Consider the following 14,616-nt stretch of genomic DNA (forward strand, 5'->3'; position numbering starts at 1 on the left):
ATGAGTCGATAGCAGCATAGAAGAGATGCATTAGCATGGAGCAAATTCTTCAGCATGAGCCACAATATCACAGAAATTGCCACTACAAAGTCATGGCAACAGGTATTTCCATTTCAGGTACCTCCTTAATTTTTCCTCTCATCTGCGCAGCACCTATCTATCTACAGCAAAAAACTACCCATTCTCATGAACTCCCTGTACACCATGTATTGACCGAGTGAGTCACTCTTAATAAGTAATTAGTGGATAAGAATATCAGCCTTGGTGCATAGTAAATTTTACCGGGTTAGCTGTAGTCCAATTCATGAACGATGGCGGTTTGCTTATGTGTGCTTTGTGCTTGAATAAAGTGTGTATCCTATAAATATAAGGAGTTCAGATGACAAGGCAGAACTCACAAATAAACATAAGACTGAAAGGTAGACAGAATGTACAGATGGGCTAAACAAATGAAATAAAGTTTAAGACAGTATTACAGGAAGGAAGAAATTTGAATGGGAAGATATGGTACAACAATAAGAATTTGACAAAGGACTGAAAGATTCAACCACAAAAAAAAACAGTTTCCATTGGTATATATGATATATGACATAGGAAAAATACCCTCCATTCAAGAATAATGTAATAACCCCAACAGGTGTTGATGGTTATAAGTATTATTAAGCCATCAGTTTAGTATGTCTTGATAGCAAAATACTAACACAAACTGTCTGCAGAAGAATGGAATGACTGTTAGATATCAACTTGGGGTAAATCATTTTGGGTTCCAGAAAAACATAGCAACACATGTTGCTATTGCACACTTTTAAAAGGATTTTGATAATACTGACTGGACTCAACTCTTTGAAATTCTGAAGGTAGATGAGATAAAATACAGAAGCAAAAGCCTATCTGTAACTTGTATATAAATCAGACTCTCATAGTAAGGATCAAAGGACATGAACTGGATGCAGTAATTGGGAAGGGAATGACGTAGGGTTACAGCCTATCCCCTATGTTGTTTAATCTACACACTGAGCAAGCAATAAATGAAATCTGGGAGATATTTAGAAAAGGAAATGACGTTCCAGGAGAAGAAATAAAAAACTTCAAGGTCTACCAATGACAATCATTCTGGCACAGAGAGCAAAGGACTTGAAGATCGTTTGAATAGATTGGATACTATATTGAAAAGTGACAATAAAAGCATTAATAAATGTAAAAGGACTAATGAAGTATAGTAAAATAAAGTTAGGTGGTGATGAGGGAATCAGATTGGGAAACGTAACACTAAAAGGACCAGACGAGTGTTGCCTCTTGGATAGTACAATATCTACTAATGGCTAAAGGAAAGAGGATAAATCGAATAGGGGACAAATGAAGTTAATGGTACAACTGGACTAGAAGAAGGGATCAGTTGATAGGACATATTCTGAGGCATCGTAAATAGTTAATTTAATACTGAAGGGAAGTGTTACAGGTAAAAATTGTAGCATGAGACCATGTAGTGACAGGTTCAAATGTGTGTATGATCAAATATTCCTGCAGGATCGACTAGCATTGAGAGCTGCATCAAACCTGTCTTCACACTGAAGACTACAATGGCATCAAGCAAAGCAAATCCCAGATACATTCATTAGCAGAATCCTAAATAAATGTAATTCACCACTGAAGGAAGTGATGTACAAAACACTTATTTGACTAATTCTCAAATATTACTCATCAATCTGAAACCCTTACTAGAAAGGGTTGATAGAGGGGAGAGAAGATTTGATGAGTGATACTCATGAACTACAGTGCAGCTATTACAAGATAGGTCTTCTTTATTCACCGTATAGCAGAGATGCTCAGTCGCAGATAGGCACAAAAAAAAAAAAGACTCACAATTAAAGCATTTGGTCACTAAGGCCTTTGTCGACAAGACACACACACACACACACACACACACACACACATGTGCGCGTGCATGCAAGTACACACACATACGCGACTGCAGTCTCAGGAAACTGAAACCACATTGCGAGCAGCAGCACCAGTACATGATGGGAGTCGTGACCGGGTGGGGGTGAGGAGGAGGCTGGGGCAGTGGAGGGGGAGGGATAGTATGGTGGGGGGGGGGTGGACAGTGAAGTGCTGCAGGTTTGACGGAGGGCAGGGTAGAGGTGGGAAGGGGGGGGGAAGTGGAAAAAGAGAGAAATAAAGAGACTGGTTGTGGAGGTGGAATGACGGCTGTGTAGCGCTGGAATGGAACAGGGAAGGGGGCTGGATGGGTGAGGACAGTGGCTAACAAAGGTTGAGGCCAAGAGCGTTAGAGGAACGTAGGATGTATTGCAGGGAAAGTTCCCACCTACACAATTCAGAAAATCTGGTGTTGGTGGGAAGGATCCATACAACACAGGCTCTGGCACAGTTATTGAAATGAAGGATATCATGTTTGGCAGCGTGTTCAGCAACATGGTGGTCCACTTGTTTCTTGGCCACAGTTTGTCGGTGGCCATTCATGCGGACAGACAGCTTGTTGGTTGTCATGCCTACATCAGGGTGTCTACGATCCGGGACAACCGGGAGATCCGGGAAAAACGCGGGAATTTTTTCATCCGGGAGAAAACCGGGAAAAACCCGGGAATTTGTTTTTGTTCTCAGTTAAATTTTTGTAATTTTGACTGGTAAGAACTAATACTCTAACAAAGGATATTATTGTATCCTGCTACTGCAGAATAATACTGCAGTAATAAAACATGCACGAGAGTGCAAAGGAAATGCGCCACATACAGCGACAAAACATAGTGCTCGTACAAGCGTCTGCCGACAGCAAAATGTGTCAAAGGCTTTAGGAAGACTATGCAATTCTTCGTAACAACAAATTGCCTCCGATTAACAACTGTTAACATTAGATATGTTTTAGCAGTTACGAGTGGGATCATGCACATGTGCAGTTGAGTAGTATCTTCTTCCACTTCTGGCTACAGAAACCTAAAACGTGGCTGTAGGCTGTGTGCGTAAAAAAAAAGAGGCAGCTAGGTGCTACCGGGAAAAATTTTACTGGCGCGCCCAAGCTGCCAGATTGCGCGCGCGAGGGGGGGGGGGCTATTCATATAAACCTTGTTTCACAAAGCATCTACCATCCAGCGCACGTTGGTCTATCGATTATTCGTATAAGTTTGAAACGTGTTCCTGTCGGTTTTTGACCACTGTTGAACACATTCTAAGTTGATTTCTGAATGAATCATAAGTTGATTTGTGATTGCATGCATAGTGTACATGATGTCTCTGTCAGTGGAATCCTCGTCACATCTAGAAATAAACTTTCCTGCAGACAAAAGGGGCTATACAAACTGGGCAGAGTATAGCCGAACGAAAGGAAGTCAACCACTGTCTGATTATGTGGTTGATTGGATTTGCGAATGGTGAGCGTTGTTACGATTACCAGCGAAATCCATAGATTCAGACTACCAGAGTGCGAATAAACTACTAACAGGAATAACAGGTAAGAAACATTACGTATTATCTTCTCGGTGTACCCAAGAAAATGAAATTTTGACAGAAAAATTTTGGCCACATCGCTATACTAGGAAGGGCCAGTTGTACAGTCTCCGGCTAGCAGCCTCTTTAAGGTCTTTTCTGGAAGCAGGGCCAAAAACGCGTTGTACGAACACGTAACGATGCCTAACCGGAGAATAATCGCGGGATAACTAAACTGGTGATTCTGGCAGAGTTAGTGAAGTTAACCGGCGAATAAGCTTTGACATTGGCAGGAATAGATACAGAATTAGTGATGACAACATTGTTTGTTAGAACGAGGAAGGAGAAGAAACGGGGACATCACGCAAATTATGGAAGAATAAGACTATTCCAAATTTATATAAAAATTTCGCACTACTACTTTTCGATCTCATGCTTGAGAAACTGGAGCATGTGAATGAAGTGTAAAACTATTTCATAACGTAAAACTTTTTACTTGTGGTAGGCCTATTAGGCATTTGATATTGGTACTTTGTGACTTATATTCCGTCGTGTTATAAAAATGACCATTTCTGCCAAAACAGTCTCGTTTATTTGGCGTGTGTTACAATTTCTGCAGTATTATAAAGGCCTATTTTATTTTATAACGCAGACAGTGACAAAATATAGGTAATCAGGCCGAGAAACCACACCAGTCTTGGGTCTATTTGTAATTACAGCTTTTTCAGTATTAGACAACGACATTTCGATTTTTCATGTAGGAAAACGTGTGACGAACTTTGATGAGGTAACAGATCCTGTGGTGTCACCGCCAGACACCACACTTGCTAGGTGGTAGCCTTTAAATCGGCCGCGATCCGTTAGTATACATCGGACCCGCATGTCGCTACTATCAGTGATTGCAGACCGAGCGCCGCCACACGGGAGGTCTAGTCTAGAGAGACTCCCTAGCACTCGCCCCAGTTGTACAGCCAACTTTGCTAGCGATGGTTCACTGTCTACATATGCTCTCATTTGCAGAGACGACAGTTTAGCTTAGCCTTCAGCTACGTCATTTGCTACGACCTAGCAAGGCGCCATATTCAGTTACTATGCATGTATTCTGAACAGATAATATTGTGAATCATGTACCGTCAAGAGCGACATTCATCATTAATGGATTAAAGTTAAGTATCAAACTAATTACGTCCGCTTTGTGAATTCTAATTCCTTGTCATGTTCCAGACCTCAACGTCAGTATAGTTCTTCCCTCCTCATGCCAGCCTGCATGAGCTAAAAGGCGTGCATTTCGGCCTCCATTCATAACACGGTGTTGGCTCTTCTGCCAACACAACAGATCCTTTCGCAGAAAGGAAAGCACGTCATTTAAAGCTGTAGGAAGATTAGAGAGAAGAAAAATTCTAGGAGCTAAGGATTGGAGAAATGTGTACTGTCTTTCTAGTCTCTTCTCTTTACTGGCTTTCTGTATCCTATACTTAATTTTATGTCACACAAAGCAGCAAGTTGTTACCTAATAGGGACTAAAGAGTGCAAATTTTCTGAAGAGTTTTTTTAAAAAAAAAGGGGGGGGGGGGGGGGGGCGGGATGTCAAATCGGCCGATCTGAAGCAGGAGAGGCACCATATGACATTTTAATTTCCGCTGTCCTGAATATAGTTTGATGGCATCCAGTACGAAATATACACATTTCAATTCCACAGACCGAAATACAGTGACGTGCGATAGAACAATGCTGTGTGAAGAGTTGTGGCGCTGCACTTTGTCACACTTTAAGATCAGATAACATGTCTTACAATTCCTCGGACACGTATGTTGTATGTATCAGAGTCTTCAGAAAGTTGTGCGCTACAAAATGAACGTATTTTTGAAAATTCGATTGTTTTTAAATTTTTGACGTCCTATCTCAAACGCTCGAGGGACACCACTGTCTACTATTGCCCCGGTTCGGAAATGTCGTAGATACGGGCTGATGCGCAGAGCAGTCTAGAGTTATAATAGGGAAGCGGGTAGTCTCCATGTGTCCCGTGTTTACATTTAGTGATTTTGCTGTTTCCTCTTTGTCTACTGCACTCACGTCAAATGAAAACAAAATTGATTTCTTTGGCCGGGAGCTATCATGTGAATTAAGATACATTCACATAATTACAGAAGGCTAAAATACGTTATTAGTTTCAGATTTTATTTTATTTTATTTCCACCTTTCTGACAGTCAAGCATTAATTGCCATGCAGAACAATAAAGTTATTTTTATCGGTTTGCTGAAGAAATTTTCTTTTATTAATCTTTTCCGCTGAGGCAGTCAATATATTTGAAACAAAGGGTTTAATTTCAAAGTATTGACTAGTTTCAACTGTTCGGTGCATTTCAAATGTACGTTTTCATCTTCTAGCACGTATGGCATTATGCTATAACAAAGAACCAGACATGAGATAACGAAGTACTGGTACCCAAGGAAATTTACATCCCGAAATCACATTGAAAAACTTAATATCAGGTCGATGCCTACTTCACTGGGAATCTGGGACTCATTTCAAAATCAGCTCTTTGATGACGAGCCACTTAGAAGAATTTATAGCCCGGAAGATCACACTTTTATGTCGTTTTTAAAAAATTTACTGGCACATTTGTGTGATATATCTTAAAATGTAATACGTGCATAAAAGACCAACATTAAATGTGAAAGCTTAGCTTCTCTTGCAGCGTATTGGTCTTAGAGACCAATATTATAAGTGAAAGCTTTGTTTTTCTTGTAGCAACATTATATATATTAATTTAAACCATTAACTTTTCCTGTTCGTATGTTCGCGCTACTTAGCAGTGATATTGCTATTGGCTGACTACACCACGTGTCCGAAGCTCTGAATATCCGCTGCCACCGGCTGGTGAGATCACGTGACATGAGCTATGACTGACTTACAAATACGCATCGCAATCTCGATTTCAATGCTTCGGAAAGTAACATAGGATGTTTGGTGGAATTCGAATTTATACTTTCGTAGTACGAAAATATGCAGCGTACATTTTACTGCACATCAAACATCTTTCCAAAAGGTCTTTCGTCTTCTAAAGTGCCGAGAAATTCTATGCCCATGTATAAAACCATAACCATTCAAAGGATTGATAAGTTATACAGTTCCGAGAGAAAATATACTGTCAATTAATGGGGAACAACTATGTTTCCACCTGGGAGAAAGTGTATTTTTAACCAGAAAATCCGGGAGAAATCCGGGAATTTTTTGTTCCTTGTCCACGTATACACCCTGCTACATAGAATGCAACACAGTGGTTGCAGCTTAGCTTGTAGACCACATGACTGGTTTCACGGGTAGCCCTACCTTTGATGGGATAGGTGATATTTATGACCAGACTGGAGCAGGTCATGGTAGGAAGATGTATGGGACAGGTCTTGCATCTTGGTCTATTACAGAGGTATGAGCCATGGGGTAAGGGACTGGAAGCAGGGGTTGTGTAAGGATGGAAGAGTATATTGTGTCGGTTCGGTGGATGGCGGAATACTACTGTGGGAGGGGTGGGAAGGATAGTGGGCATGACATTTCTCATTTCAGAGCACGACAAGAGGTAATTGAAACCCTGGCAGAGAAAGTAACTCAGTTGCTCCAGTCCTGGGTGGTACCGAGATACGAGGGGAATGCTCCTCTGTGTCCAGACGATGGGACTTTGGCAGGAGGTGGTGGGAGACTGGTAAGGTAAGGCATGCGAGATTCATTTTTGAACAATTACACTCAATGAAGGCTTCAGTGAGACCCTCGGTATATTTCAAGAGGGACCGCTCATCACTGCAGATGCGACGACCATGGTGGCTTCACTGTACTGAAGGGACTTTTTGGGATGGAATGGGTGGCAGCTGTCGAAGTGAAGGTATTGCTGGTGGTTAGTAGGTTTGATATGGACGGAGGTACTGATGTAGCCATCTTTGAGGTGGAGATCAACATCTAGGAAGGTGGCTTGCTGGGTTGAATAGGAACAGGTGAAGCAAATCGGAGAGAGGTTGTTGAAGTTCTGGAAGAATTTGGATAGGGTGTCCTCACCTTCGATCCAGATAGAAAAGATTCATCAATGAATCTGAACCAGGTTAGGGGTTTAGAATTTTGGGTTTTTAGGAAGGATTCCTCTAGATGGTCCAAGAGTAGGATGGTGTTATGCGGGTGCCCATAGCCATACCCCGGATTTTGTTTGTAGGTAATGACTACAAAGGATATGTAATTGAGAGTGAGGATATAGTTGGTCATGGCAATTAGGAAGGAGGTCATTGGTTTGGAATCCGTCGGGTGTTGGGAAAGGTAGTGTTCAATAGCAGTAAGGCCATTGGCATTAGGAATGTTAAGAGTACAGGGAGGTGGATCAACAGTGATAAGCAGGGCACTGTGTGGTAAAGGGACAGGGACTGGAGCATTGGTGGAGGAAGTGGTTGGTATCTTTTTAATATGAGGGTGGATTCCAGGTAATAGTTTGAAGATGTTTGTCTATGAGAGAAGAAATTCTCTCAGTGGGGGCACGGTGACCAGACACAATTGGGCATCCTGGGTGGTTAGGTTTATAGACATTAGGAAGTGTGTAGAACGTAGCAGTAAGGGGAGTGGTAGGGGTGAGCAGAGAGATGGACTCCAGGGAGAGGTTCTAGGATGGGTCAAAGGATTTCAGTAGTGACTGGAGATCCTGCTGGATTACTGGAATAGGGTCACTGTGGCAAGGTTCGTAGGTGGAAATATCTGACAGCTGGTAGACTCCTTCCGCCAGGTAATCCTTGCAATTCAAGACAACTAGCCTTTGTCTGCAGGTAGGATTATAAGGTCAGGATCAGTTTTTATATGGTGGACTGTGGCTCCTTCTGTGGATGTAAGTTTAGTTTGTATGTTGAGGGATCCTTTGTCCATAGGTAGCATTATAAGGTCGGAATCAGTTTTTAGATGGTGGACTGTGGTTCTTTCTGCGGATCTACCTTTGTCTGCATTGTTACATTCCATCCTGGATTTTTTATTGTTTGAAGCTAGGTCTTCTCCATTACAAGATCAGACATTCAAGAGAGTTAGGCAATATACTGCTTCCTCTTACATTAACTTGTAAAATTATACTGATTAGAAAATCAGAAAAGTTAGAGCTCATATGATAGCTTGTTGTTTCCCTATGGGTTATTTGCAAAAGGAACAAAAAAAGGTTAAGAGATGGAGTGATAATAGTATCAAAAGTATCCTCTAGAACACATTTTACAGTGCTTGGAAATTGTGAGTTGAGGATATATGTGTCAAAGTGGAACCACTAAATGTTTTGGGAGACAGGGAACTATTTTTTCCCAGTGATGAGTACAGTTTCTTAATTCACTTTGTAATTATTTTGAAACTTTCCTCCCTTCACATAATAATCCTTAAGCAGTTAGGACCAAATTTTTAAACATAAACTTTCTTAGTAAGGATACATGCGCCACGCATAACATAAAATGACCAAAATTTGGTACAGCATACAAGGAGAAGGAAGGAGGAGAAGAAGCAGAAGAAAGAAGTTCTTATGTTGTTGCGTACCTTCCCTATCCTTTTTGGACAGTGCTTCAAGCCCCAGGAAACGCAGGAAGCGTACTTTGCTCTTGTAATCAGGAGAGCGCACTAATACCTCAGGGTGATCCTGAGGTAGTGGTAAACTAAGTGGAAGTGGAGGTGATTCGGTACCATTACTTTCAAGAGCAGATGGAACCACTGACATTTCCTCCAATTGTACCAATGTGAGGCTACGAGCAAGCCGCCTTTCAAGTTTTCGAAGCTCCATTTCTGTAAAATGCAATATTCACATTTGTTACTGATGAACAATAAATGAAAATTGAACTTATTTTTTATGACAGTCTTTCAAATGTCTTAGTAAACAACAGTTCTTAAATGAATCCTTTTAACAGAACAGCAAACGATTTATAATACAGGTAAAGCTTAAATAGAACTCTGGGAGTATAGTACTATCCTAGGAATTACAGGTATTGTTTTCTGTTATTCCAAATAATGAGTAATCCTTTGAACAAGAAAGCACAGATTGAAAATGACAAACGCTTTGAAAGTCTGAACTGTTGCACAGAGTTTGCAGCACAAATTATTTATGAAGTATTAATATCAACCAGTACACTTTTGCAAGACTACATTTACTATGTTTTTTTTTAATCAAAACTTTTGACTCCTAGAGGAAATCAAAAATTACTAGTCAAAGATAAGAGAGAGACATGGAGGAAAAAGGTAAAAAATAGCTAAATATGGTTACCATTTCTTTTGGCAAGTGTTGTCAGACCAAACATGCTGAGGAATTTGAGTTTCTTTGGTGATGTGTCCAATTCAGCTGGAGGTCCTTTGGTTAGCCAGATAGAAAGGTGCACATCTTGATCCTCTCCTTCAGAATCAGAACCAGCGGATGCTGCATTGTTTGACAGGTTTCTCTTTTCCCGACGGCGGCGTTCAGCGAGATCCAGTTTGCTTGTTACTGCTGTTACGGGTAGGTCATTTTCCAAATTCTAAAAGAAACAAAATGTTAATAATAATTTAAAATGTGACAACAAAATTCTGAAATAACTGGAAAATTAATCATACTGTGAGTGGAAATAATGAACAATTCCTGAAAACATGCAGGTATTTTTCTATACTAGCACATTTCTTCTTTATTTTAGGGGTTACATGCCATTCTCTTGTGGCTTATTCCACTACATAACAACAATACAAGCATAAAATGTACAAATACAGAAAACATCAATTTGTTTTCAGTAACCCGAGACCACCTATACTGAAGACCAGAACAACACAGAAAGAAAAATTGCTTTCAACACATTTGCTGTGAAAATCTTTTTCCCAAACGGGAAACGCAATCTTTTAAACAGACAGACAAAAGTGAATTGCACTCAACATAAATGGAATGCCACCTCCATAAATTTACGAGGGTATAAAATAGTACATAAGATGAATAGAAAAACAGCTAGCATTCAAGAAAGTTACTGTTACCTCTGACAACTGGAGTCATGGCACTTTTAACAAGACCACAATTCCAGCCAATTCCTTGTCATTTCAATGTTTTCTCAAGTAAATTTCATCTTTGATACAGACAGATGAAATGGAATTTCTGTAACAATGTGAAAGTAATAAAATGGTGATAACAGTTTGAAATTTATATTATGTCCTCTTTTGGTTTTTAATGGTTACCGAGCACTATCTACTATGTTTCCAAAAGCAAGAGTGTTTTCTTTCTCTTCACAGAATGCAATGAAGCAATATCTGTGTGAGCAAAGAAATCTGCAAAACCACATTGAGCCACAATAATAGAGCCATTGGCAAAGATTTCACAGTGGCACAGAAATTTCTGGGGAGAAAGGATTTATTTCTTCAGTCTTGAATAATGCCAACTTATTGCATAGTATTTTAAATGTAGATAAAAATACTAAAACTATCATTGCACTGACATTAATGGTGCCAAAAGTGATCAAAAGAAAGAGGGAAACTAAGTACCTTCTTAAAGGGATTACAATGAATACAATCCATAGTGAATCAGAAAACGGTAAGCTGGGAAGAAATAACGTTGTGCCTCACTGATCGGGCACAGAAGGTAATAGGAAAGGCGAAACTAAAGCCAATGGAACCATGGATGACATGGGAAAAACTGAAAATAAAAGAATTAAATAGGGTGAGAAAATCAGATTTCGACTGATGCAGGAAGATCATGAACCAAATAGCAACTATGTGATGCACAGAAAGAGAAAAACAAAGAAGTAGCCTCCCATTTGAACCAGAAAAAATAAACAGGTGGACAGAATACACTGAACAACTACATGTGAAGGAAACATTAGAGAGGGTTTAGATTTTATGAACACAATGATAGAAGTGGAAAATGAATTCATAAGATCACCAACTACTGAGTCAGAATCCAACAATGCTTTAACAATTTGAACAACAACAACAACACTACTGGGTCAAATGTAACATCCCTGCTGAATATTAAAGAATGCCAGAAACAAGGCAAAAGAAGAACTGTATAAAGTATTTGTCTCTTGTGGGGCTTCAGCATTATAAATGGAATTAATAAAAAGTAAAATGACTACTGTAATTAAAAAAAGGAAATGTCACTGACTGTTCAACTTGCAGATCTTTGGCATTACTTAGTCTTGAACTTCAGCAGTACTTACCCATGCTTCAAGCATTCTACTAACTATTGTTACAGAAAGTTTAGGGACTAAGATTTGCCAAATTAAAAAAAAAGACCAATTTGGATTTAGGAATGGAAAAGAAGCCAGATAAGCTATAAAGACATTATAATTATTTTCAAAAGGAAAATTTATATGAACAGTAAAATGTAAGATATATTCACCGAACAAGAGAGGCCTTTTGATAGAGTGGGCCGTAGAATACGCCTTTGAGAACTGACAAGGGAACCTCCCCATCGCACCCCCCCTCAGATTTAGTTATAAGTTGGCACAGTGGATAGGCCTTGAAAAACTGAACACAGATCAATCGAGAAAACAGTAAGAAGTTGTGTGGAACTATGAAAAAAATTAGTAAAATATACAAACTGAGTAGTCCGTGCAAAGATAAGCAACATCAAGGACACTTGGAGTCTAGGAGCGCCGTAGTCCCGTGGTTAGCGAGAGCAGCTGCGGAACGAGAGGTCCTAGGTTCTAGTCTTCACTCGAGTAAAAAGTTTAATTTTTTATTTTCAGTTTATGTGACAAACTCTTAAGTTTTCATCACTTTTTTGGGAGTGATTATCACATCCACAAGAAAACCTAAATCGGGCAAGTAGAAGAATCTTTTTACCCATTCGCTAAGTGTACAAGTTAGGTGTGTCGACGACATATTCCTGTCATGTGACGCACATGCCGTCACCAGTGTGGTATAGAATATGTCAGATGTGTTTTCCTGTGGAGGAATCAGTTGACCTATGACCTTGCGATCAAATGTTTTCGGTTCCCATTGGAGAGGCACGTCCTTTCGTCTACTAATCGCACGGTTTTGCGGTGCGGTCGCAAAACACGGACACTAAACTTATTACAGTGAACAGAGACATCAATGAATGAACGGACAGATCATAACTTTGCGAAAATAAAGAAAGTAAAATTTTCAGTTGAGGGAAGACTTGAACCAAGGTCCTCTCGTTCCGCAGCTACTCACGCTATCCACGATACCACGGCGCTCCTGAGCTCACGTTCTCCTTGATGTTGCTTATCTTGCACATGGACTACTCAGTTAGCATATTTTACTAATTTTTTTCATAGTTCCACACAACTTCGTCCTGTTTTCTCGATTGATCTGTGTTCAGTTTTTCAAGGCCTATCCACTGTGCCAACTTATAACTAAATCTGAGGGGGGTGCGATGGGGAGGTTCCCTTGTGAGTAAAACTGGAGTACACTGGAGGAATATGGACTGATTCTCAATCAACACAAAAACCATAATACATAAATAGATATCAATACATTAAAAAGTAGAATAAGAAGAGGTGTCTGACAATGCTGTCCTCTCTTTTCATATTTATTCAATTTATTTATAGAAACTGCAATGCAAACATGGAAAGCAGCACCAAAAGGATCAAATTCAATGGACCATCAACAAATTCACTGTATTCAGTTCATTGTTGATATAGTAGTTTAACAAGGGGACCATACCTACTTGTCATCACTGATTTTGTCCAAATTTGTGTGATATGCAGGGCTCGATAGGAATGAAAGGGGGGCTCCAGATGGCCTAGTATTTAGAAAAGAAATAGCATTTTTGGTGATGGTCAGGTGAGATGTTAGTCATTTATGTTAATGTAGTTTCCAGTAAGCAGTTGGCACAGCGGAAAAATTACAGGACGGCAATCCGAGGGTCAGGAGTCAAGTCCTTATGCAGAAACTTTTTTCAGTTCTTTAAGTCATTTACACTACAAATAAACTAAAATAATGCTCAATACATTATATGCATTGATATTTTCATAGAAGGCATGAAAAGGAAAGGCAAAGGAAAATTTGCGACTGCAAGTAAATTTCCAAGAAAGGACTGTACTTGCAGCAACCACATGGACTCTGCAAACAGCATTTCAAGAAGGGATTGTAATTAAAGCATACAGGACTTTGTATTCTGTTAGCTTCATTTTAATCAATGAAGAGACTGCATCCTGCATCAAATTACATTCCATTGTACACCATGAGCCATCATTCTCAATACTTGGCGAAATGATGCATTGTGTGTGGTTTAGTGGTTTGCTGCCAATCTATTCGATGAGACAGGACCTCCTATGAATGCAAACCATGTCTGTTTCCCTACAGAAACTTTAAAACAATGGAGTAATTGTAAAAAAGGTGGCATTTATAACATGTACAAGGTGCCAAGACAATCATTGCTTCCATTGTTTTTACGATGAATTATCACACCGGCACATATAAGCTATCAACTATAAAATAATAAAACTATTTAATTTTATAAAAAAAGTTCTTGTGTTTGCATTAAATCTCTTCCTCGAAATTTATTTGCAATACCAAACTACCTTTGCCTTCCCTTTTCACGCCTTCTATGAAAACATTAATAAATACAATGTACTGAGAACTATTTCAGTTTATCTCCAGTGTGAGTTATGAAAAAAAGTTGCCACATAAGGACTCAACCCTATGAGCTTCAGATTTCAGTCCTGTAAGCTTTTTGCTGTGCTAACCACTGCCTGGAAACCACACTAACATAAATGCTCATGCCTCACCCAATCTGTGCCAGAAATACTATTTTTCCTAGATGTTTGGCCCATCTGGAGCTCCCAATGCTGCAAATTTCATTTATGGTGAAGGCCTGCATATACCAAAAATATGGACAAAATCTGTGATGATGAGTAGGTGTGGCCTCCCTTGTTAGCATTTTCTGAAAAGGACACAGACTACACATTAAAAGTTTTGTCTGATATCTTGGGGAGCCATAAACTGAAAATAAACACAAACAAAACTAAAATAATGATACAGATTAATCTAACAGACAAGTAAGGACAAACAATAAGACAAGAAATACACAGAATACTAATGCTAGGAAAGGAGAATTCTGAAGAACAAAATTACAGATGACAACAGAAGTACAATGGATACTGTCCTGAGCAAAAAAGCCTTTAGAAATAAGAGAAATTTACTAATGAACAACCACCTAAACAAGAAAGAAATTTGTTTAGTGTGTTCAAAAGCTAAAGTTGTGA

At 39.4% G+C, this 14,616-nt stretch overlaps 1 protein-coding gene across 1 annotated transcript in view; it reads right to left on the minus strand.

Moving 5' to 3' along the window:
* LOC126195387 (protein piccolo) overlaps window positions 1–14,616 on the minus strand; it is a 645,505-nt gene that overhangs the window by 22,730 nt on the left and 608,159 nt on the right. The window contains exons 15-16 of the mRNA XM_049933978.1: window positions 9,696–9,942; window positions 8,978–9,220 (exon numbers count right to left, since the gene is read on the minus strand). Of these exons, the coding sequence (XP_049789935.1) occupies window positions 8,978–9,220; window positions 9,696–9,942 (490 nt within the window). The remainder of the gene's footprint in view (window positions 1–8,977; window positions 9,221–9,695; window positions 9,943–14,616) is intronic.

This window comes from Schistocerca nitens, chromosome 7 (assembly GCF_023898315.1).
Source record: "Schistocerca nitens isolate TAMUIC-IGC-003100 chromosome 7, iqSchNite1.1, whole genome shotgun sequence".
In the NCBI taxonomy this organism is placed as follows: domain Eukaryota; kingdom Metazoa; phylum Arthropoda; class Insecta; order Orthoptera; family Acrididae; genus Schistocerca; species Schistocerca nitens.